General features: G+C 56.7%; 2 protein-coding genes across 2 annotated transcripts in view; both read left to right on the plus strand.

The window, feature by feature from the left end:
- Positions 1-11,252, plus strand: part of SRRM4 (serine/arginine repetitive matrix 4) — a 44,651-nt gene extending 33,399 nt beyond the window's left edge. Inside the window, exons 9-13 of the mRNA XM_075167285.1 lie at positions 6,011-6,348; positions 7,973-8,194; positions 8,461-8,571; positions 10,232-10,378; positions 10,985-11,252. Coding sequence (XP_075023386.1) covers positions 6,011-6,348; positions 7,973-8,194; positions 8,461-8,571; positions 10,232-10,378; positions 10,985-11,252 — 1,086 coding nt within the window. The remainder of the gene's footprint in view (positions 1-6,010; positions 6,349-7,972; positions 8,195-8,460; positions 8,572-10,231; positions 10,379-10,984) is intronic.
- Positions 11,253-19,635: 8,383 nt separating this feature from the next.
- Positions 19,636-23,769, plus strand: HSPB8 (heat shock protein family B (small) member 8). Its single transcript, XM_075167296.1, has 3 exons — positions 19,636-20,569; positions 21,703-21,766; positions 23,004-23,769. Exons 1-3 carry the CDS (start codon positions 20,191-20,193, stop codon positions 23,161-23,163), a joined length of 603 nt encoding a protein of 200 aa, XP_075023397.1. The 5' UTR covers positions 19,636-20,190; the 3' UTR covers positions 23,164-23,769.
- Positions 23,770-24,677: the final 908 nt, after the last annotated feature.

The following is a 24,677-nucleotide window of genomic DNA, read 5'->3' on the forward strand; positions in this document are numbered from 1 at the left end:
CTAGCTAGGTCTACCTGTAGGGATAAATTGAATTTATGAGGGATAAAGCATTCAAAATAATGCCTTCCCCATGCATCTACCTTGCTGCTTCTTTCCCTCTTGCCTTTATGCGTAAGTTAATGCGCACGCACACACACACACAGAGGCATGCACACATGCAGAAATACCCCAAAGTTCCCTGCTACTTTTCTTTTTGGCAGTGAATTTCCAAGCTTCTCCCTCTCATTCTCTCTTTAATCCCATGCAGCTGCAATAGCCACCCATTGAGAACAGATTGTGGGTCTGTGCCTCAGCATGCAGAGAAACTGTGGGTAAAATGCAGCATCCATTTTTGAACAGAATGCCTCTAACCTGCTACAGACACTTCATTCCACACCAATACAGATGTATTGCATGCCACTGTGCTTTCAGTTGAGCAGTGCAATATAAATACCTGCAGGGTATGAATCTAATTGCCTTTGTTGTACCTGATGAAGATAACTGCATGCTGCATACACTTCCCTTGCCAGCTCCTTTACTTCCACTGAAACTCGTTTACAATGTCACAAATTAACATAGGCTTGAGCCAGATTTTCAGTGAGGCTCAGTGGGGTACGGTTGTTCCAAATGGTGCTGTTGTGCTCGTGCACAAATGGCCTTTGTGCTCGTGCGCCTGCAGAAAGGTAGAAGTGAGGAGATGCTGTGCAGGGGCTGGGACAGCGTCTGCAGGAGGGAACCTTGCAGCAGATCTGTCTATTGGCTTGCTGTTGCTCTCTGTTTTCTAGCCCGGGGTTTGGTTTACACAGGGAAAAGCTATTCCTTTAACTGTTGGGCAGCATGTTTCTGACAACGAACAGGGCCCTTGAAGAGCGGAAAGGCAAAGCCTTCCATAAATACGGAAGTTGCTCTCTTTTTGCATTTCCTTTTCTCTCCTCGCAGCCAGGGGACTGAGGTACCCCTGGTTACTGTCCAATAAATTCACAGCTCAGCACCGGGACCACAGGAAGGCCAGCAGCCCGGGGTGAAGGAGGGATGCCTGCAGCCATGGGAGGGCCGTGCTGTACGCCAGGTACCAAAGGAGGTGGTGGAAGGCAAACCCTTGCTCCAAAGCAGTGCCAGCCTGGCCTGAACCGAGCTGGGGACAGTGTCACGCGACGCTGGCTGCACCCGAGCAGTCTGCGAAGATCTTTGCAAAGGAACAAACCTTTGCCTGGTATTCTCAGGAATTTACCACCAGAAATGGATCTGTGAGCCAGGCTGCTCAGCAGTGTTGCCGTCCAGCCCCAAATAACCCAAGCTCTGACCTTGCAGGGACAGTTGTGTCATTGCCTCCATGCTCCCGGACTTAGCTTAGCCCTTGTGGTAGAGAGAGCCTCACCCTGAACTCTCTGACTAGCAAAAAAAAGGATATTTTCCACTCAATATTCCTTGAGTCAGGGGCTCATAATTGTGCAAAAAGGGGTTATATTGTATTCCTACAGCACTGCTATTTTTTGTACTCCTTTAATAAGAGTTGGCTTTTCAGCAGAGGTGAACCCACTGCTGAACGGTCAGCAGAGGTGAGCCCACTTCCCCCAGGCGAGGGCCTCCCCCCAGCCCCCTGCTCTGGAAGGTGGAGGTACCCCAGACCAGGCACGCAGCCTCGTTCCCCCGAGCAGCCCCTCTCAGCAGGTGCTGCTCCCCGCGCCGGCAGCTCCTCAGCAGACGTCTGCCGGGCCCTCGCCGAGAGCAAGGCTTGCTGGGGTCATTGACACAGTTTTTTATTCCTTTCATTATTACAATGCACAGAAAAAGAGAGAAGGGGAGACATTATGCACCTCTGAAAAAGAAATTAACTCCACTTTGAAGTGAGTTGCAAAACAAGAGAAAAAAGACCCACGAAAGAAATCTTCCAACTATAAGTGAGGCTGTGCCACGATTCTCGTTGATGGGTCTCAGTCCCCTTATGGCTGAGAAAATGTATAGTCATCTCTCGCCTCAGGGCTGTGCAGCACGGTAAATGGACTTGTTCAGTTTAATGGGAAGACGAGTAGTGATTGTATTTTTGTAACCTATTAGATGGCACTGCCTTTTGGTCTAGGATTGCGCTCAAAATTACAGTCTGGAATATGAGTGAGGGCCTCGTTTCTACTCCCCCTTCATCTTGATTAAATAATGATTTGAAACAAAAAAAAATCCAATAAATATATATCTTGGGTTCCCTTGAGGGCAGCAGTAGGTCCCCTGCTGAAAGCTGGAGGAAGCAAAGTTCACTGAGATTATTTAATTACTTATTAGAGAGGGGGAAAAAAATCCAAACGTTCACATAGAGGAAATTAGATTCATGAAAGAGCAGACTCTTTTAAGACATCCTAGAAAAATAAAAAGCCATTAGAATTCAATTGAGCTGTGCACAGTGTTTTCGGATGTGGCACTTGGTTTCCATCTCGTGTGCCTGGCATGCCTTTCAGAAGCAGTAAAATGGACCAGAAGCAAAGCCAAGGCTGTCAGATGGGGAATTTGGCCAAGCAGACAGGCAAGTCGAGCACCTTGAGACTTGTCCTGGCTCTTGCTGCAGGACAGAAATCTCCCTCGGAGCTCGCAGGAAGCTACTGGCTACAGCCTGGTGCCCCGAGGTGGTGGGGCTGGGAAGCTGCTGGGTCCCCGCTGGCACCTGCCTTGCCCCAGCCAGACCCTCCAGCCCCCACAAGGACTGTGGGCTCCATATTTCACTGACATCCACATGTTGCCTCTTCCCAGAGTGCTGCTACCACAGATGAGCTACAGAGGAGCTTGTTGATCCCCCGGTCATTTGACAGATTTCGTGATGGGCTGACGACAGTTGCCACTTTGAAGGTAGACTTCAGCGAAGGCAAAGCAAAAGCATGCATCCCAGGTCCCAGCGGCAGTCTTAAAAGCTGTTTTAGAAATGCCAAGAAACTGCTGTATTTCTTGGCAGAAATAAAGGCCCTTTGGTTTTATTTGGACTGGGAGGGAACAGAAGCAAGGTGTTTGTGTGTGTGATGCCGGGGTCAGTGTCCCTCGGAGCAGCCCCATGCCCACCCCAGGCCTTTCCTATCTCTGTAGCCAGGGAGTACCTCACGTGGTGGCTTTATGCCTGTAAATGAAAGGTGGTCAAAAGCTGGTTGTCTCTTGGTTAGGGTTCAGATCTAATGCAAACCATAACCTATCTTTTAAAAAAAAATCTGGTGCCATATTTGAAAGCGCAATCCTGTATCTTCTGGGATGGGGTTTGGGAGAGCACAGTGGTTCATAGCAAGGAGGTCAGTTCTCTTGGGGTTCTGGATGTGGCATCAGGGTTTCAGAAAGAATTGGTGAAAAACAGAGCCAGATACGTGGCTCTCTTATGCGCCTTTGACATTCCAATTTCTACTGGAGTAGATGAGGACTGGTAGAGAAGTACTAGAGCTGAGAAGTAGCAAGGACCAGTACCAGATGCTGAAATGAGGACTTGCGATGTCTGTTTCCTCACGTTCCTAGTTGGGAACATCTGGGAGATGTTTCTGCTTGCCCAGGGCTTCTGCATTGAAGGTGCAAGTTGGCTAGAGAAGAAGGATCACTTCATTTCCCATGTCTGGTGTTGGGGCTCCTGATGCCTCTGAGTTAGGACTAAGCATGGCTTAGAAGTTAGTATGGGGTGGGGATGGGGAGCCCCCAGCTCCAGTATGGATTTGCTGGGATGAACTAATTCCTGTCCCTTCCCCCAGAAGCAGTAATGCCCCTCTCTCTGGCAACATAGGAAGTACTCGGAGATCCTCCAACTCCGGGTGTTTTCAGAGCATGAGGATGTTGTGGGCAGTCATCACTCCGCAGACTGTGTGCTGAGAGCTGCTCTGTGTGTTGGCAGCTCCGCTCTGGTTTCAGTCGCTGCTGGTTCGGCACATGCGTCTGAGTCAGCTGTCCCTGGCCCAGCCAGCGCCTCCTGAACTAGGTCGAGAGCAACACCCATCCCGGGGACACAGATCAGATGCCACTGGCAGGAAGGTGGATGTGAAGGCACCATCTGATGGGATGAAGGAGCTCCGTGTAAAAAGTGGCACAGGCTGGGTCGGTAGCCCCTCTGTGGATGAGAAAGAGCCCTGTCCCCATGCCAGCCGGTCCAGGACTAAGCTCTCTGAAGGGACCGGCCCTGTCCCTGCTGTGTGACAACTGATCCAGGTCTCCTCTGTTCCCTGAGATATTACCAAGATCACAATGTGGTTTTCTCTGCTCAGAATACCCCAGGTTTGTGAGGGCATCGCCCAGGTCCCCAGTGCGGAGAGTGTGGCATAGAGGGAGGGCATTGCGTGCCCCAGAGCGCAGCGTGAGGACGTGTGCGGGTGTTTGAGGGAGCACGGCTTGCTGGCAACATGTTGGAGGACTATCCCGAGCGGGGGAACCAAACCTATGTGTCCACACTCTAAGGACCCTGGACCAAACCTATGGGTGGGAATGAGGAGAGCAGGGCATCTGAGTGAAAGAGCAGGAGGCCACACAAGAGTGCAAGATGTGCTGGGTCCGTGTTTGTCCCTATTTCTCACCCCATTTCAAGGGCAGATGTTGGCACTAACATAGCCTCGCTCCCAGTGCCGGTTACATTCCTGGACTGGCTCAGGCAAGTGCCAGTGGAGTCAAAACTGAGCTATAAAATACTCAAATGATGTAAATCCCCTTGGTGGTGCTCAGGGTCCCGGACAACAGCCCTGCCCAGGGCAGCCTATGTGGGTTTGGGGTCCTTGCTGACCCCGTTGGGTTCAGCAACCCACCGAACCCCAGCCAGGGTACGGGTGAACCCCCACGCAGAGGCGGGCAGGAGCAGGGCTGTCATCCCCTTCCCCATAGGTCTCCAGTGCAGCACAGGGGGGGATATATTTCCTCCCCTATATTTTTTTACTACTTCCCTCACTTCAGTTCCCTTTGTCACTTCCATGAAACCCAAGGGATTTAGTGCGAGCTGCGACTTTTCAGCACAAGCGATCAGCCTCCAGGAACGGGCTGGACGGCCTCATTTAAAGCAGAAGGAAACAAAAATGAATAATAAGTGAGACAAGCAAGCAGACAAAAAGCAGTCATGACATTTGCATAGAGGAGGCGAGCGAATAGTTGGCAGTGTGGATTGAAGACAGGGTTTATGTTTTTTTCATGTAATTTGAGACTCTAATGATGGACTTATGTTGCCCGCTCTTCCTTTTTTCTTACACCTTACCTACTAAAGGAGGAGTTCTTGATGGGTAAGTGGATGCTATCCGCAAGACATCAGGGAATTTATTAGAGGTCACTCGAACGCATTAGCTATATCTTCTTCAGGGGGAAAAAAGCACACAAAAAAGTATCTGTATACCTTTTATTTCCAGAGGGATTTTTCTTTTTTTCCCCTCCCCCATCCTTTTTTCTTTTTTCCCTTTTTTTGTTAAGTTTCAAAGTGGTAAGCTTGTTTATTTGCCAGTTTTTACTTTGTACAGAAGCCCTTAATTTGATTTGATTTTTCTTTGCTTATTTTAGTGACATTCATTCAGCCTCTTTATTAAGGAAGCTTAAAACATTCACTCATTTAAGATTTTGTTTCATTTTTGTTTTCTTTCCAAGGATTATGTAGGTTTTTTATATGTATATACCTGTTTTTTTTTCTTCCCCCTCTTTAAGGTTAAATAAGGGCTTTGTCCTCTGTTATACCTTTTTTATTTAGTTAGTTAGTTATTTTGACTCTTTGGTTGCCCGTTTACTTTGTTGAACTTTTGTTTAACATGAATCGCATGCTGATACTCTTTGCATGAGCTCTAAATCTTCCCATTATCATAGCAGGGGGAAAAGAAGTTTCTTCTTACTGTGGATTTCTTTCAGGGATATGTGCTTTTGTTTTCTTCTCCTCTTTCTTCTTCTTTCTTTCTTTCTTTCTTTCTTTCTTACTTTGTTTCTTTCCTTTCCTTTTGTTTCAGTGCATCATGATGGTAAAATTTCTGGGTTTATTTTAAAAAAAAAAAAGCAAAGTAAAACCAAAAACAACCCCCCCAAAACCCGTTCAAACAATGCCAAATGGCTTTTTTGCTTTCAGATCTCTCAGTCAGGGTCTTCTGCTGACCTCTTTACCAAAACAGACAGCCCGCCTGGCAACCTAGCCAGCCAGAACGGAGAGTATCATGAATATGACTCAGGAAACGATACTTCCTCCCCTCCCTCCACTCAAACGAGCTCATCCAGGTCAAAGGACAGCCAGGAGAAAAGAAGTCTAGTCCATGATGGCTTTGGCCATGCCTTCTCGTCCGGGAAGCCCAAACTGGCCAACAGCGATAACAGCTCTGATTCAGGAAATTCCTTCACCAGTTGCTTTTCCCAGACCAAGGGAACAGCTTTGGAAAATCTGTCTCCAGATGCCCAGGGACAAGAGCGAAGGTCAGTGCTTACCAGTAGCTGCTGCTGGCAGCCAAATACCTGGTACGTTGTTGCTCTGTATCTCCTGCCCGCTCGCCAGTTGCAGTGGTGAGCTGGCAGGGAGGTTTTTGTGGTCTGGAGGCAGTTAGATATAAATCAGACCCACGGTCTTGCCAGTCTGGAGTCCAGAACCCAGCAGTGACCGATACAGTAGCCTGAGGAGGAAGATGAAAACCCAGCCATCACGCCCCTGGGCATTGCCTGTGCCTGCTCTTCTGGCATTAATGTGGCAAATGCAGGGCTTGGCCCTGGGTCGAGCTGTGTCCTGAACACATCCCTGCTCAGCTGGACGTGACCATGTCAAAGAAAAGAGTCACTGGCCCTTCTGGGCAAAATCTGAAAGGTGCATCAGGCAGTTGCCATGCTAATTCTCCCCCGCTGCTTACTGTGGGGAAGGGAAGTGGGGTTCATTTTCACTAAAACCATTACGGGCTGTTCTGTCACCTGTCCAAAGAGCCAAATCCAGCCTGCCCCTTCCCAGCTCATTCAGGACTGGTCCTGGGTGACAAGATAGCATCTCCTGCAGATGGGGAGGGGCAAGTACCTTGCTGGCTGCAGGCTAACACAGCGGCGCTGGGGCTAACACTCTGTGCGCTGGGGCCACGGGGCATCAGGGCCAGGGGCAGGAGTCAAACCACCATCCGGTGCCACAGGTCATCATCAGGAGAGGGAGTAGATGCCAGCCTCCATCACCGCCTCCCATTCCTGGGGGTTTGCCAGGTGATGTCGGGGATGAAGGCACTGAAGCGCGGTGGCTGGTACCCAAGGCTAAGCTCAGGCGGTGGTTTTAGGGAGCTCTTCCAGCTCAGGCCCTCGAGTCTTAAAGGCTGAAAGTTAGAGCCAGGATGTGGTCTGGGGGTGGAAGCACCGAATGAGGGAGGAGAGGGAGCCAGGGGAATCGGTGTTAGGAAGAACAAGCCCTCGATTTAAAGTCAGAGGGTAAAATTTTAGGGCTGTATATACTTTTCACATTGTGACTCCAGTGGGATAACTCTGCCTTCACATGGGTGGAGCTGGGATTGCAGCTGGCCCTGGCTGTTGGGAGGCTGCCTCGCTGCTGGGCTCTAACCCCAGTTCCTACCCAGGGCACTCCTGGAAGCGGAGGAGTTCACGCCGCCCTGTCCACAGGCAACAGGACGTGCCCGCTCGGTGCCTGCTCATGCTGCTCCACAGCCAGGCTGGAGCACAGGCCCTTGCCCTGCCATGCTCTGGCTTTGCTTTGCTCCAGCACTTCTCACCTTGCTCCCTCCCCAGGACCTGCTCTGCTCGCTGGCTCGACCCAGGCTCTGCCAACCAGACACCTCTGGTGTTTGGGATGGGGCAGAAGAGCTGCCCCTCACGCCACCTGAGACCTCTTCCACAGCCCTTCCCTGGCACAGCCTGGAGGGTGAGCTCTTGGGCTCTGACCCGCACACATGGGGTCTCCTGCAACAGCAGCCTGGGGAGCCGGGAGGTCTTTTTTTATCCCCAGATGGGGAATGGGAGGATGGGAATACTTGTTGGCTGGAGTGTGGTGCTTCCCTCAGCCAGGGACTAGTCCCAGTTCAGCCACAGCTTCAATGACTGTCCAAATATATGTTCACAGAGGGTGCCTGTCCTTGTGTCTCAGCTGTTCAGAGGAGAAGAAGCGAAACTTCCTCCCGTCCCCAACCCACAGCTCCCCGCTGAGGCCATGCTCCCGCAGCGAGTCGTACACCAGCACAGGCAGATCCTCCCCCGGCTCCAGCCGCTCCAGCCGCTCCCGCTCCTCACGCCACAAGGCCTCTCCCAGGTACTCCCGAAGCAGGTCCTGCTCTTCAGGAAAGAGGTAAGGCCAGCTAAAATGGCTGTCTCTGTGACCCTGGGCAATGTCTAACTCTTGGAGGCTGGCAGGCTCCTTGCAGGGGGAGCTGTAAGAGTTTGGGGGGTGCCTAGGGATCCACATGGCTTGGGGTGAACTGGCCACGCACAGCTGAGCTGAGACCATGAAATATGGGGCATCTCTTCCCCACCATGAGCCCAGATTTGGAGGAGTCTGGTACAGCCTCACCCTTCAGCATCTTTAACTCTTTTATGGTTCTTGCCTATCCCCAGGTCGTCTTCACGTTCCCCCAGCTATTCCCCCAAATCCTGCAAAAAAAGTCCTGGCAGCAGGAGTTCAAGGCCTCGTCGGAGCCCCAGTTACTCCCGCTACAGCCCTAGCAGGTACAGCTGTCTCCTCACGTGATATCTGCTGCCTCACGCTTTCCCACTGCCTCCATCACTTGTTTGGACTCCACCACCTTGCTGGCTCCTGCCAGCCCCAGACTGCTCCCTCAGCTTCCTCACTGGGTGCTTTACTCCTCAGCACCGGGTGAGAGGGCGAGGGGGGACACGGAGTAAGGCATATGGCAGTATGTTATGTTGGCCCTCAGTCCCGTGGAAATTTCTCACCATTTATTGCCCCAGAACTGGTGCTGCTTGCAGAGGGAAGAGCCCAGAGATAAGCCTTTCACTTTCTGTGGGAAAAATGGACTTCCTATCGCCAAGGACTGCTCTGCAATGATTCAGGGGAATTTCACACGAAGTACTTTTGGGGGTAGGTTGCTGGGAAGGAGCCAGTGTTTATCCCTGGCTTTGAAGCATCATGGTAGCTCACACTCAGAGTGTGCGGCAGGTGAAGCGGCTGTTCCTCCGCTCTGAGCCCTTGCAGGGGACAAGCTATGCAGCCAAGAGTGCACAGATGGCTGCCCGGTGGTGTTTGCCAGGGCCTCATGCAAGTGGGAGATGCCTCATAGGAAAACCCGGGGAGTGCCCCTCTCTATCGCGCTGGTGTAAACGTGGGCAGAGCGTTAGGCTCCAGCTGCGTCTGCCCGCAGCCTCCATCACCCGAGAAGCCGGCACCAGCCAGCAGCCTCTGCAGCAGGGCTGCGGCCCTTGTCAGAGAGGGATCTTATTGCAGGAGGAAAAGACACTCCGCTTTTCAGAGTCGCAGCTCTGCCAAAGAGTTGTCAGGCCCTGGGAAGTGCCCCTGCTGCGTGGGCAGATGCCAGGTACCCTCGTGCTGGCACTCACACAGCCTTGCGGAAGGAAACACAGTCCAGGCAACTCTACTCCCTCCACACCCCATAGAAAACATACATCTCGCAGCTCAGCCCTAGAGATGCCTTTGGGCAGGTTTTTCTGGTAACATCTCTGCTGCTGTGAACATTTTGCGCCCTTAAAATGTTACATTCCCAGGGTCTGATTCTTGCAGGCTGTGACAATCCTTGCACTGGTGTAGGAGAACATTTCCTGTGTGCAAGGATCAGGCCCTTGACCTGTAACATGTCACTTGGCAGATGGCATTGAGCAGGGTGTATGAAGTCAGCTACACTCCACGAAAGGGCCTGTGCTGACGTGTACGGGAATTTAACAAAAGAGGAAACCATAGCAACACCGGCACTCCTTCTGGCGAGCCGTGCAGAGCTGCACAGCCCTGCAGGGATACCGGGGGCCCTCTGCGCACGTGGGGCCTGCTGGCAGGGTTGTTCTCGCCTGCTTCTGCAGCATGGCCAGCAAGAGCAATTTTAGAAGAGCTAAATACAGAGTGCATCCACAGACACAGGTACATGGAAGCCATCTTAGCTTGGCAGCGCAGGAGGCACTGCTGAAAGCCCTAGGCACAATTAGTGGGTGCCCGCCTGTCCAGCCCGATGAGTGTCTCTTTGTCCAGCTAAGTGAGTGTGCGCAGGGCTGATGCCACCAGAGCACTTTGCTTAGGGTGGTCCCTTTTGGAGCTGAGTGTCCTCTGCTCATCTGTGCCTTCGTGGGTCATTGCCTCCACATCCAAAGCCCACCCCACAAAAACCCAGCAGTGACAGTTTCCAATCCGTGCCTTCCCCAGAGACCGTGAGCGAGAACACAAGTACGGCTCCAGTGAGAAGGAGTCACACAGGGAGCGTGACCGGCAGCGGCGACGGCGGTCGTATTCACCCCTAAGGAAACGCAGGAGAGACTCTCCCAGCCACCTCGAAGCTCGGCGCATCACGAGGTAAGGGGATGCGGTCCCATCGTTTGGAGACGTGAGTCCCAGGCTCAGCTGGCACTCCCCAGGGGTACGTGGGCTGCCCTTCGGTCCCAGACCCTGCTCGCAGAGGTTTCTCCAGGAGGAGAACAGTTTCCGTGAGCCTGATCAGCAGGCCCTTCCACCCCTCCTAGAGCTTGGGGATTTTCAGCTAGAGGCAGAGGGAGGATGGAGGGGTCTCATTTACAACAGCTGAAGAAAAAAGGCAGATGAAGTCAGAGCAGGGACTCGCCCATCAGGTGCCGGAGCATCTCCCCCCACAGGCTTTTTGTTTCCCCCTCTCTTGTGGTAGATGTCCCACACTGTAGAGAGAGTCAAATATTGACTCTAACCTTCACACTGAGGGCTCTTTGGGACATCAGACTTGGTGCTTGGGACATTCCCTAGAGCCATGGGGGTGGGTGGTTTGAATCCCAAGGCCTGTCAGCTACCTGATCTCTTCCTTTTTTCTTTTTAAACAAACACAATCACATTTTTGGGGTGTGTTGTGCAGAGTAAACGGTGCTTTTTGGAGATTTTGGCAGTAAATCTGACCTTGTGTTGCTGGTAACACACGTCTCTCTGTCCCCACAGTGCCCGCAAACGCCCCATCCCCTACTACCGTCCCAGTCCCTCCTCCTCCAGCAGCGCCAGCAGCTATTCCTCCTGGTACAGCAGCTTTAGCCGCTCCCCGAGCCGGAGCCGGAGCTACTCCAGCTACCGGACCAGCCGGAGCCGAAGCTGGAGCAGCAGCAGCAGCGCTGAGGGCAGGAGCCGCAGCCGGAGTTCGGGCCCCAGGAGCAGCCGCAGCAGGAGCAGGAGCTATGACTCAGGAGGCAGCTCCGACAGCCTGCGTCGCTAGGGAGTGCCGCTCACGTGCCGGCGTCACCTCCAAATTCCTGGCATTCTCCGCTTCCTTCCCACCTACCTGGCCATCGATAGCAATCATCCCCGATACTGATGTGGTGGCAGTGCCGGGTCCCCCTTCCCCGGATCGGAGTAAGAGCCCTCATGCGCCCGGTGCAGCCCCTTCGCCACCTCGCGGAGTGGGTGGATCCGTCCCAGCTCCTCGGGCCAGGGCTGGAAGAAGGGTCGGTGCTTTACAGAGGGTCTGTCACGACAGACCTGCTCCATCCTCCCTGGAGTCCCCGTCTCCCCATCTCTGCCGCTCTCCAAAGCACTACCAGCTGGTCCAAAGGAAAGAATTCAGCTCCTTGATCTTCTGCCAAACCAGGAACCAGCAAATTAATTTCTGTTGGAGAGAGAGACCCAGTTAGGGAGGAATTTAGTGGGAAGTTTTGGTGACGCGTGGGGGTGACCTGTCCCCACCAAGGCAAATATCAGGTCCCTCGGGTCTCTCCTCCAGAGTTTCTGCCCACTCTGCAGCAGGTCTCTTCCATGAGAGAATGTTTATTTATTGCTGGTCAGCCAGTCCCTGCTATAAACAGAAGGCTAGAAATCCCTCCCGACATAATTCCTGGGGAAAAAAAAGGCCATTCCCGCTCTTTCTCCTGCCCTTTGCTACCAGGTATGCATCATCTTTTGCAGGCTTGTTTTATCCCCCCCAGCACTGTGGCTTGCTTGCAAACAAACTGCTGCGGTCTGAAGCAGACGTGGGGCCGGTGGGGTACAAGGGAGAGGGGCGCTGGTGCCACGCTGTGCTCCGAGGGCCAGGCCTCGGGAGATAGCGGCCGTGGGGCTCCCTCCTCGGGGGAACCCTCTTGCAGTTTGGGTTTAGGTTTTTCTAAAGGGAGCCTTGCCCTTGGAGCGCAGTGCTGGTGCGACCGTAGGGAGATAGGGAGATAGGCTTGCTGCGGGGTGTAGTGAGAGCACACAGGGTTAAAAGGGCATTGCATGAGCCAGGGGACCCCAATTCCGCTTCCTCATAACAGGCAGCAGTTTCAAGCAGGAGGATTTCAGGACATCATTTCTCCTTGAGACCCTCCCCTGAGGCAGGATTAGCAGCCACAGCAGCCCCGTCGCAGGGCCCGTGCCAAGCTGCAGCAGGATGCCCTCGCAGTGTCTCGCTGGGAGGACGGAGCAGTGCAGGGGGACAGAAAGGGCCCCCCGCTAATTGCCTGTTTTTCCAAGGAGCCGCAGGCAGCGGCAGGAGGGCCCTGCCTGCCTGGGCGGCCCGGGCCCGGGGGCCTTGTCTCCCTGCCAGGCCTGCCAGCCCAGCTGCCTGCGCAATTACTGTGTTTTGCAGGGTAACAAAGGCTTCTCCCAGCACAGGCTGAGCTGGTGCTGAGGAGTTTTTCTCTTACAACACCTGGGTGCTTAGAGACGCTAATTTGGGCTTAAGACTTCCCTCCCTCCCTTTTTCCATCCCCTCCCCTTCCATCCTGCATGATTATTAACGAGTTTGGGCTTAATGAGTCAAGGAGGTGTGTCGTTTAAGTGTCACAGAAGAGGGCTAAGTGGAGCCAGCATCTGCTGGAGGCAAAGAGGGGGTAGAAAGAAATGCAACCCCCCCCAGCTAAGGAGTTACCTGCAGCCCCCCAGTCCCGAAAGGGGCAAAGCTGCAAGCGGGGGAAGGCCCAGTGCCGTGTGGTGTTCTGGTGGAGCTGGATGATGGCCTCAGCAAGCATGTAAACCTGTTCTCTGTTGGAAAGTACAGCAGCGTGGGGTGTATTTCCACCTGGGTGGTATGAGGGAAAGTTTTATGCCAGGGGTCCCTTCTTCTCAGTATCCTTCCTACTGCTGGTCCCCCTTGCCCTGTGCCTTCAACCCCCAAAGCCCCCCCTTTTCCCAGTCCGTCATCCCCCGCCTTGCTCTCTGCAGGTAATGAGAGGATGAGGGTGGCTGAGGCAGAGCGCTGGGCACTGGTATGGTCAGTGGCTTGGTGGGGACGTGTGTCCGTCTCCTGGGAGGACACTTTCTAGGACATAGAGAAAAGCATTCCTGGTGGGGCTGAGCAAATGCTCTAGGGCTGTGGTTGAGGGATCAAAGACAGGGTGTTCTTGCAGTGGGGTGCCACTGCCTTCCCTCCTGCGCTGGTCCTGAGAGCGGCCCCTTGGCCACCTTCTGCAGTGAACTCCCTTCTCGTAAAGGGCTGAAAACCTCACGCTTCTTCCCCAAATAGTCTCTCCCAGTTTGACGCTGAAACGCCCTGTCCTTCTGCTCCACCGAAGGCAGTGGTGGGAGCCGAAACCCCAGATCTACCAGTGTCTCAAGAGCAGCCTCATGCCCCTTAACACCCCCTAATGCACACGTGCATTTGTAGGAATCAGTGAGCCGGGAGGTCAAAAACTAGGAAAGAAAAGAAGAGGGGCTTTGTGCCACTGGTGTAAATATCAAACGCAACACTGAGTTGAGCTCCTCCTGGCTGGGGACGGATGATCGAAGCACCGCATCAGGGCCAGCAGCACCCGCTGACCATGGGACAGGAGACGACTCCGAGGGTTGAGCAGGGCTGATGGCAGCTCTCGTACCTGTCTGCCTATCTGCGCTTCAAGGACTGCCTCCGCTTGTACAGGCCGTGGCAGCTAAACGCTCCTGGGGTTTCCCGAGCAGACTTGTGTTGGAGTAAACCTCTTAAATCTATTTATTTATTTATTTATTTATTGTTGTTATTCTATTTTTAATTGTATGTCGAATGGATGCAGGTGGTCACTGTTACCAGTACTTATTTATTCTATTTTTTTTAACAATAAGTTATTTTTGGATCTGTTTGTTTGTTTGAATGTATCCGTGCCGCTGTTCTCGTGTAAAGGTTTACAGCGCTGAGGTGGCTGGAGGAGTGACGGTCACTCCTGCTGCCAACGTGTCCCTTTGTCTGTGCTCCCCAGAGCGGGGCAGAGAGCGTGTGACAGACAGAGGGATGCAGGGCAGAGCTGTTTGTCTGCTTTCATGTTAAAATCTAGGGTTTCTCATTAGATTTGTGCAGGAACACAACCGATGTGACCATAGAAACGGGTCTAGGACCTCACAGAGGTGACGGCAAGGGTCTGCTCGCTGCCGGCCGCGTGACGGGGTGTTTGCTGCAAGGGGAAGTCTCGCCCCGCTCCGTGCTCGCGCCGGCCGGCTGCCAGCTGGCCGCCGCCGCTGTTTCCCTTGGCTCTGCAGCCAGCACACAACCCGAAACCGAGCTGCTCTGCAGAGGCACCGCTGGTTTCCCTGGGAGGATGCCGTCGCCAGGACTCCCCTGCCGTGTTTATCGCTGCGCAATGACCCACCCATGGAAAAACTAAGGAAATGAGACCGTGAGAGAGTCATCCGTGCTGAAGATGCTTGCAAAATCCAGCCTCTGGTGACAGGACCTAACCAAGTCTCTGTGTGTGTGTGTACGTATATGTGCGTGTATATGTGCATATACATATGAGTATCCCTTAGTGGTGGTATTTATTTTTTAACTTATTTAAGATTTTTAGTACAACCTGGAACATCACCTTCCCTGTCAGTGGACAACTGGCTTTTCCGTCAGTTTGCGAGAAGCCCGTGAGCTTTTCTGTCTCTGTGCCTTTTGCCAGCCCTTTTTTTTTTATGTTGTTTTGCTCATTCATTGCTTTCATGGATTTTTGCTCCACGTCCGGCATCTCAGGTTGCTGCTGGCACTCTCTGCAAAGAGCAGCATTCACCTGGTGGACAGGCAACTCGGTCATTTCGGTGTTGGTGAATCGCTGCTCGCCTGCGGTCGGCTGCACGAGGGATGCCTCAAGGCTTCAGGAAAATATCTCGGCCATTTTTTTGGAGGCCCTATCTCAGAGGGTTTTGCTTTCCTCAAACACAGAGGCTCTTTCTTACCCACAATTTTGTTTCCATCCTGCAAGCACCCCAGTTGCCTTTCCCCGGCAGAGCGCACGTTGCAGCACCCATTCCCAAATGTCCCCCTGACCCCGGAGTCGTGCCATGGGCTCTCCCCGCTCCCTGGACCTGCCTTGGCTCCGGGTTTGTTGCGCCGAGCGAGGCTCGTCCCACCCCTCCCACCACCAGCGCTGGGCCAGGCTCCAGAAAACCCAGCACAATCTCTGCAGGTTTGCTGGAAAGCAAAGATAAGGGATATTTCAAAGCACTGTTGTGTTCTTTCTTTTCCTCACGGGTTACAGCACTTGGCTGAGCTTTGCTTTATGTTGACCGCAACTTTTCTCAATGTTTTTGTTGCTTCGGGGGACTAAGTTGTACCAAACTCGTCTGCAACAGCCAATCACTGTTACTTTGCTATGCATTGTACATATATTGAACAGGCTGAGAGGACTTAGCCTCTATTTAATATTTATTTCTTCTATTTATTGAGTGTTACTTTTAAAAAAGCTATTTGGGTCTTGCCATTGGGTCCATGAAGATAGGAGCCTTCGGGGTGTTGCCGTATACATTGGAGAGAGGTTATCAGCGGGGTGAATTACGGAGGCTGTCACCTGCCAGCACGGAGGCATCTGGCAGACAAATTAGGCTCATTGGGAGATCAACCACCAGTGATTTAGGGAGAAACCTCATTTAGATGGAGATGAGCAAGGCAGGGGAAAATCCTCCATCCTCTTGGGCCAGGTTCTATCGACAAATCACAACCCTTTGGAAAGGTGCTGGGCGTTCGGAGGCGACAGGCCAGCGGTGGCGGAGGAACAGCCCCGCTCTTCGTCCTCTGTGCCGCGTAGGGCTGCTTGGATTGCCAAAGATCCCCAGAGATCTCTGATCTCCCACCACTGACCTCTCGTGGCTCTCAGTGGTTGTTGGGGGAAGGGCGGGCTTGTCGCCCTTTCATTGATGTGGGGAAGGGGACGGGGTTGAAGTGACTTGCCATGGTCTCTACCAGGAAGCAAGGATGTCCACCCTGCCTCGTCCCGAGACCCTCGTCCTCGTGCCATGTCCTGCGTTGCCCCCTTCCCCGAGCTTTGTGCCAGAACCAGTAGCTTTGCCCAGATGTGAGCTCGGGAAAGGCGGCCAGGGCACGACTGGGGAGGTCTCTCCTGTCGTCTCCAACATGAGCCTGAGCTTGCTGCTAGCTCTGAAAAAAGCGTGGGATGTGCTAAAAATCACGACCTGCCCCAGTGTCGCTCCACCGACACCGCAGCCGTTGTCCTCTTCACCCGTGGGAGGTGTCTGTGCTCCGTGGGCAGCACTGCCCGGGCTGGCGGAGGGTGGACGTGGCTCTGGCGTCGGCAGGCGAGTGCCCAGCGCTGGGCTATTCCCATGGAGCTGGCCAGGAGCCATGGGGCGCTCAGCCTTGGGGCTGTGGTGATATTTGTTTGAGAAAGGGATGGATTCAGGTGCCTAAGTGAAGACTTTGCCCTTCAGCGCCCGGTGGGGTTTTAGTACCGCTTTACCAGAGGATAAATAATTCTCATGACTTTTGCTGCTACCTGGAAGTTTGCACATGCCTGGGAGGGTCTCCGCAGCACCCGTACATCCGCTGTTGTAGCTACAGCTTCACAGTCAAGCATCCCGACTTTTGGGCTATTGCCTAGAGAACAACACCCTGAACCTCACCGGCCTGGGGGCAGCTCTCCGCCTTCGAAATCCAGGGAATGAGAAGATCTGGAACAAAAGCCAAGATGGGAGAAAAGCCGCGAAGAAAACGGTGTCTCTGTTTTCTCGCCTGTTGGTCGATTCCTTACCAAATGACACCGGCGCATCTGTTCATTTGACTTCATTGTAAAAGTCCCTTTGCTCTCCATCGAAATGCATACTGTATTCTTTAGTCTTCCTGGGGTATTTGAGTTGTTAGCCTGGTTAGAAAAAGGGTTCCAATAAAGGTTCGGACAGTATTTCCTTCTCATCGCAGCCCTGTTTGTCATGTTCCTTTTGGATCTGACTGCACGTGGTGGGATATTTTGGGTTGTTTCAGCTGCTCCGCAGGGAAGGGCATGTGCCTCCACACCCAGCTGCCGAGGACCGGCTCCTCGGGGCACTGGCTGAAGCAAAAAAAGTTGCGGGCTATGATTTCTGGCAGCTCTTCCTTCCTTGCTGGGTCAGGCTTTCGCTGCCCTTTGCCAGGGGTTTTGGGTTCCCCCTGCCCCATTCAGGCACCGGTAGCCCAAGCCAGAAACGCAGCCATGGAGGTCACGGTTTGGGCTCGCCGGTGCTCTCCTCCGGGCCGTGCCCTTCCCTGCCCGCACAGCCCTTGCTCCAAGCCCTGCACAGTGCTCCCGCGCCGCAGGGTCCCCCTGCGGTCACCTCCTCAGCCATCTCCCCGTGAGCAATGGGGCAGCGGGGACTCCTCACCACCCCAGGTGATGCCCCTCGTCCTGGGATGCTCCCCCGGACTGGCTGGGAGCCCCACGGGGGAGCGGTAGCATCGGACCGGGTCCCCGTGCTGTTCCCGATGGGGGCTCAGATGGGCACCCAGGAAGGGTCTGGCGGCAGCACGGATGGACACTGGGGACATGGGGCAGCGTCCCCAGGTCACTCGGAGGGAGAAGGGAGGCTGCGAGGCCGCGCCGCACTCCCTGGAGCTGGTGTCGTGGGGCTGGCTCGGCGGTGGGAGGCAGCCGGGAGATTTGGAGTGACGACAGGAGCTAAATTGGGATGGCCCGGAGAGGGCAAGAGCTGGCGGGAGAGGACGTGTGACTAATGGGGATAAACAAGGCGACAGGGAGGATTCCTGGCTGGGGAGGGAGGACGGCCTGGAGCTACGTGGGGAAACGAGGGACTGGAGATGTTGGGAGGCTCCTGGAAAGACGGCAGGATCGTGGGACTGCCCGAAACCTCATCAGGGCTCGTCCCACTCTCCCCATGGGCCAGTGCTTGCCTGAGTGGGTGCAGAGCTGGGTGCTGGGGTGATCCTGCTCTCCATCCAAGGTGAGAGGTCCCCAGCTGAGCTCAGGCTAGGTGTGTGGCGATGTCCCCCAGGACACCCTACCGTCACCCCCAGGCAGCAGGAGTGCCGGGGCAGCCGGGCAGGACAAGGGGATGGAGGGGGATGCTCTCCTCCTCCGCTGGCAGCTGCCTCCCTGCACCCAGGGGTGCTCAGCCAGCGCCGGGGACCTCCCCAGGCATCCGCTCCATCCCCAGGGAGACCCCCACGATGCCCAGTTGTCCCCCCAAGCATGGGGGGGTGAAGGAGCTGAGCACGGGGGAGCAGCCCTGCCCCGCGCCAAGGCAGCTCCCTCCCCCAGCAATGCGGCGTCGGTGCAGCGTGATTAATGCCGTTGGAGTGACCAGCGGCTGAATTGCTGCGCGGCCTGTGCTGCATTAAAGTCTTCCTGCTGTAATTAGCTCCATCAAGTCTATTAGAAAAATTGCAGATGCTGGAGAGAAGGAGCGTGAGGCAGAGCCTGGAGGGAGGATGCGGCATGAGGAAGTGGTCCCGTATCCGACATGACCCTCATCGGTGACATCCCATCCGCCGGCGCATCCCATCGCCCACCCGTGCCTGGACCACCTTCACGGGGAGCCCCTTGTTGCCACCAGGTACCCCCTGCTTGCACGGTCGGGACCGTGTCGCCCGGGTGGATGCTCGCCGGGAGCTCACCCGCCACTGCCGCCACGCCTCTTCCCACGGCGCGCTGCCCGCTCCCCGCCGCTGCCCTGTAATTAGCCCCGCCGCCGCGCGGCTGTGATTACCGCCTCGCCCTGCCCGCGCACGGCGATTGCGGCAGGGCCGGGGCATGCGGCGGGGCGAGGAGGAGGAGGGCGAAGAGGAGGCAGGTGCTGAGCAGCGCCGCGAGGACCCTGCCCGCCTGCTGCCCGGGGTCCCTCTCCTTCCCGCGGTTAGGGGACATTTCTCCGGGCCCAACCGGTGAAGGCGGCCGAGGAAGCAGAGCCGGAGAGGGGCATCCCTTGGAGCACGCTTTCCTCCTGCATCCCGCAGTCCCGCTCACACCCCGGCTCTGCAGGCAGCCCCGGGCGGCCGAGAGGGTGCCTGCTCCTGGCCACAAAAGGGGTCCGTCCCCTGCCCCAGCATCCCCCAAACACCCACCCGTGGGGTCCCACCGCCCTCACAGCACCACGCTAGGGCTGCCACCAGTGACCCATTTCCCGGTACAGTGGGCTGCTCGATGGCACGGGGACACGTGGCTTTACAGTGTGGGGAGCGGCTTGGCCCAGCCCCACCGAGGGGGTATTTTTAACGGGTGACACTGGGGCGAAAGCAGCCGGCCCTGAGCTCGGGGGCTATTTTGGGCAGGTGGGCTGGGTGCAGGGCGGCGGGAGGGGGCAGTGGGGGCCGGGGCAGCTGCCGAAGCACCGTGGCCCCGCGGCAGCCGGGATCCTCGGGCCGGCAGGAGAGGTCAGCTGCCGCAGCCCAGATTCTCCACGGCTGTTTCATCCTCTCCAAAATACTCGGCTGACAGGGCAGGAATTGCAAAACACACCCCCCCCCTCCCAAATCCATATAAATAGCGCTCGCCCGGCGGCTGGAAGGTTAGAGAAGTTTCTCGGCTCCGAGCTCAGGCATTTTTTGCAGCTCTAGCCCGGGAGTGGCAGGGAAAGTCACACATAAAGTGCCGGGGAGCGAGAGGGGAGAGATAAGCTTTTTAATCTCGGGATATTCGGTTTTATTATTTTTTTTTCCCCTCTCCCGCCGAGAAGTTTTATTTTCCTCTCCCCAGTCCCTGGGATCACAGCCAGACAGGAAGCGTTTTCTCGCGGCCAGAGAGCTCCCTCCGTCCTTCCTGCGCTCCTCCGGCTCCCGGTGATTCAGCCCTGAATTGATTTTCTCCGTCGTCCTTCACCTGGTGCCGGGGAAGGAGGGGACCGTCCCCGCAGCACCCACCCGCAGCCGCACGCCTGCGTCCTGCCTGGGGTGGATGCGTCTCCTCCGGGACGGGCTCCCCGGGGAAGTTCGCAGCCAGGAGCTGCCGCACAGAGGCTGAGGCTCTGCGGGAGAGCCCCGGGGACACGCTCGGACCCCTCCGAAGGAAGCCATGGCCGACAGCCAGATGCCCTTCTCCTGCCATTACCCCGGCAGGCGCAGCGTCCGCGACCCTTTCCGGGAGCCCGGCTTGACCTCGCGCCTGCTGGACGATGATTTCGGCATGTCGCCCTTCCCCGGGGACCTGACGGCGGACTGGCCTGACTGGGCTCGGCCCCGGCTCACCACCACCTGGCCGGGTCCCCTGCGCGCCGGCATGGCCCGCGCCTCCGCCATGGCCCCCGGCTACGGCGCCCGCTTCGGGGGGTACCCCGAGAGCCGCACCCCCGCGCCCTTTCCCCGTGAGCCCTGGAAGGTGTGCGTCAACGTGCACAGCTTCAAACCCGAGGAGCTGACGGTCAAAACCAAGGATGGCTACGTCGAGGTGTCAGGTGAGAGCAAAGGCACCAGGGAGGAGGAGGATGGGGCATGAAAAGCAGCTGGTCCTGCCCTGCCCATGCCGGCTCAAGAAATTGCCGTAAAATGCAAAGCTCACCTTTATTTTAAGCCAGCGGCAGCAGCCCCGTGCTCGGGAGCAGGGCCAGGGCTGCGGCAGGGCTTTGGGACAGCCCCGCGGGCAGTGTGGGGGTGCCACGGGGGGACCTGGCTCACAAGCCGTGGTGGTTTGCTGCAAAAATGAAAAGGACAAGCCTCCTTTGGGGTAAATCTCCCCGCTTTCTGCCCTGGCCGGCCGGGGAGGCACCGCGGCACCCTGCAGCGGGCTGCCAAGAGGGGCCCCAGCTTGGCTGGGTTAATTATAGCCGGGGTGAGGCTGGCGCGGAGGGAGATTCCCTTTAAAGGGGCCGAGACAGAGGCAGCTCCGGTGCTGGGAAGCGGGGGCAGCCGCCTCGCGGCCCCCCCACCAACCCAGCCCCGAGAGCCCCAGCCTGGGGAAGAGCCGGCCAGAAGCACGTCCCTAAAAATTCAATTAATGTTGTGGATGGTGGGTGCGGGGTGCACCACGTCTGGGGCACCCACGGCACCCAGCCCTGAGCATCCCTTCAGCCCGGCACCGACGTCCCGCATTGCCCCGGGCTGGGGTCCCCAGGGAGGGGCTGGGGGCTGCCAGGCAGCGTGGCCCTGGCTGTTTATGTGGGGCTCACAGCATCGCAGGGGGAAAACCGCAGGTCAGGGGGATCCGGGCAGCCGCCGGCGTGGTTTTACCTTCAGAGATGCTCCAGGCACAGGGACCTGAGAGCGCGGTGGAGCGGAGCCCAGCCTGGGGAGCGGGACAAGGGGGGACACTGCCACCTCCAAAGGTTTTATTACATCTGGGGGCTTTTCCTTAAGCCCCAGCTCCTGGCAGCCTGCGAACCCCAGGCTCTCACTGGAAATATGGGTGTGCTGCGTCGGCATCTCCTTCCCCACACAGGAGAGGCTCCCGGAGCCCTCCCCGGAGGGAAGGGTTTGCACTGGGGGAGGGAAACAACTCTGAAAACTTTCCTGTTGGGTTTTGTTGTTGTTTGTTGGGGAAAAAATAATCTCCCGGTGAGGTGGTGACGCGGGGTGTTGCCCTTCCCTGCAGGCAAACACGAGGAGCAGCAGGTGGAAGGAGGGATCGTCTCCAAGAACTTCACCAAGAAAATCCAGTAGGTACCAGCCGGCCCTGGGGCGTCCCCCCGCCGAAGCGTCTGGGGCGCGGGGGGCTGCCCCGTCCCCTCCACCAGCGCCCAGGTGTCACTAGCCTGCTGTGGACCCCGTCCCTGCGGCGCGGGCAGGTCGCAGGAGCGCGGGATGCCACCGGCGGCGAAGGGCTGAGCTTTGCCAGTCCCCGGCCCCGGCTCACGCTGCAGGGACTCCTGCGCCTGTTTCCACCCCAAAATCTGCCCTTTTGCAGCACGTGCCTGGCTGGTTCGGGCCACACGGTGATTTCCCGAGGGAGGTAAAAGAGGAGGAGGTCTTTTTCTGGGTGCTCTGTCAGCCTCCTCCAGGCCCGGGGCTGCGTTTGGAGCCGGCCGGGGCACAGGGAGCAGGAGGGGTGCGAGGAGCCGCGCTCACGGTGCCAGCACATCCCCCGGGGTTCAGCAGGGCACGACGGGCTGACACCATCGTCAGCCCCAAAATACACCCCTGAGTGTGAACGTGCATCTATCTCTATCTGAATGATGTCAGTCAGATTGCTATCGCGTTGACTCACCGCGACGGCTCACTTTGGCAACAGCAACGGCAAAGGGCAGGGAGGAAAGGCGAGTCCGGAGGCAGGCGAGCCCCGACCGCGGCGCTTCGCCCGTGCGGGGGGCAGACCCCCGGCCGCAGGGCTCGCGGGGTTAACGGGGAGAAGCAGCAAAGCCCAGGGCATGGGAAGGGTTTCCTCGGCTGGCAGCAGCTCAGCTTTGCTTTTCCACCCCAAAGGAGCCCTGTGCATCCCAAACTCCCACGGGAAAGCTGGGGCGAGCACCGCGCTCCCTCCTGCTCGGCGCTCGGCAGCCGCGGCGGCTCCTTTTACGGGCAAGGCTTGCGGCTGACGCGGGCTGCGGCACGGCGATGATTTACTCCTGCTTTGCAGAAGCCCGGGCGGCACAAGCGGCGGGTGACATCCCATCAAACACATCTGCCGGGGAGATTAAACAGAGGGCCCACAGGGGCCAGACCGGCCAGGAGGCCGCTTTAAATATCCCCGGCACATTCCCGGGCGCTAGAGTAATAACGTAGGCTTTGCCGAGCCCCGCGCCGGGGCTGCCGGCTCGGCTCTGTGGTTCCCTGCGCGCTGGGGGTCCTGCGTGGCTCCCCAAGGGTCAACACCCACCAGGGATGCGGCACCCTGCGAGCCGGCAGCCGCCCCGGCCCCCAGCTCTGAACCCTCTCGCCTCTCCTTCCCTCCTGCAGGCTGCCCTACGAGGTGGACCCCATCACGGTCTTCGCCTCCTTGTCGCCGGAGGGGCTGCTGATCATCGAGGCGCCCCAGATCCCCCCCTACCAGCAGTACGGCGAGGGCGGCTGCGGCAGCGAGATCCCCGTCGAGAGCCAGGAGGCCACCTGCGCCTGACCGGCCACCGCGTCCCTCCCGCGCCCCGGCGTCCCTCCTCCCCTCTCCCCTCTCCCCCCGGACCCCCGCTCCCCGGTCCCCTGCGGCGCGGCGTCCGGACAGCCTCCGGCAAGGGTGACGGGTGCCGCTCGCAGGGACGGCAGCACCCGCCACCCCGCAGGGGGACCAGCTGAGAGCCGGGGCACGTGCGCCGGGTGCCAGGCCACCGTCCCCGAGGGCTCGTAGGGGTCTGAGGTGCCGGTAGAGATTTTGTGCCCATGGGGCCGAGCAGAACAGATGTCCTCGTTACGGTTATTTTTTGCTCTGAGTTGCTCGGATGGGATATTTATAACAATAGCAAAAAAGGGCCCTTTTTTCTCTGAAATTGATGTGGAATCCCGTAGCCCTGTGTCTTCTCCTCCTCCGTGGATTGTTTTTTTTTTTAAACTACATCTCTGCAAAGGATGCGCGTCTGACGGCGGAGCTTGACGGCACGGCCTCCGTCCTGAGAAACACAAACCGTCCGCGTGTTTTGAACGTTCGTTTTTGGGGTTTTTTTTCTTTTTTTCCAAAGAGAATTTGTGCTTTTACTTGTCAGACCTGAGGAATAAAACCCAGTCGATGTTCTTAGTCTCTGCTTGTCTCGGCTGAGCCCGGCGCAGGGCTGTGGGAGGGCGGCGGGGAGGAGGGGGGATGCCTGCGTGCCACCTCCTCGCCTGGGAGGGGGTCCTCCCCAGGGGGGGAGGAGAAGAGGGATGTGTGGGGATGGCTGCACTGATGGGCGGCTGAAGCATCCGCTCGAGCCTTCCGCAGCCTGCGAGTGCCGAGTCCCGGCTAACACCGTGCCGGGGAGGCACCGAGCCCGGCGAGGACCATGGGCTCGTCCTTTCCTTACCCTCTTGAGGGGCTGCAAGTGTTTTTCCCGCTTGGGGATGCGAAATCAGGCTCTGAGCTGGGGAAGTCGGGTTTGCACCATCCCCGTTTCCATCTCAGCCTGCCAGCTCACCGGCAGCTCCGCGGGGAAGCACTTCCCAGCTAATTCCCTGGTGGCGGTACCGGCAAATGGTTTCTGCTGGGCTCTGGACACAGCCTTAAAACCATTCCCGGGGGCGAAGCACCGGGTAAGGATTTGCTAATATGCTGCAATGCCCGGGGTCGGCAAAGCAGAGGTGCTGATGGGCGGCAGGAGTTTTTCCATCGATCCGTGCGGCACCTGGACCGGGCACATGGTTTTCCATGTCACCAGGACCTCGGAGTTAAAAATACAACCTCACATGCTCCGCTCCGGCTCATTCGGGCTGCAGTTACCAACAACAGCCCATCACGTGCTGTAAACCCCGGCCGCAGCGCTCGGGGGCCACGATGGTACCCGCACTCCAGGTCTCGGAGGGGAACCTGGGGGCTCTCGCCCCGGTTTTATATATTATATTTAATTTTCAACAGTTGTGACGGAGCCTGGACCCCCAGGCCGAGCACAACCCCCCCACGCCCCTCAGCAGGAGCCAACCCCGGGCTCAGCCACGACAGCTCCGCCA

Source organism: Calonectris borealis, chromosome 18 (genome assembly GCF_964195595.1).
Source record: "Calonectris borealis chromosome 18, bCalBor7.hap1.2, whole genome shotgun sequence".
Classification (NCBI taxonomy): domain Eukaryota; kingdom Metazoa; phylum Chordata; class Aves; order Procellariiformes; family Procellariidae; genus Calonectris; species Calonectris borealis.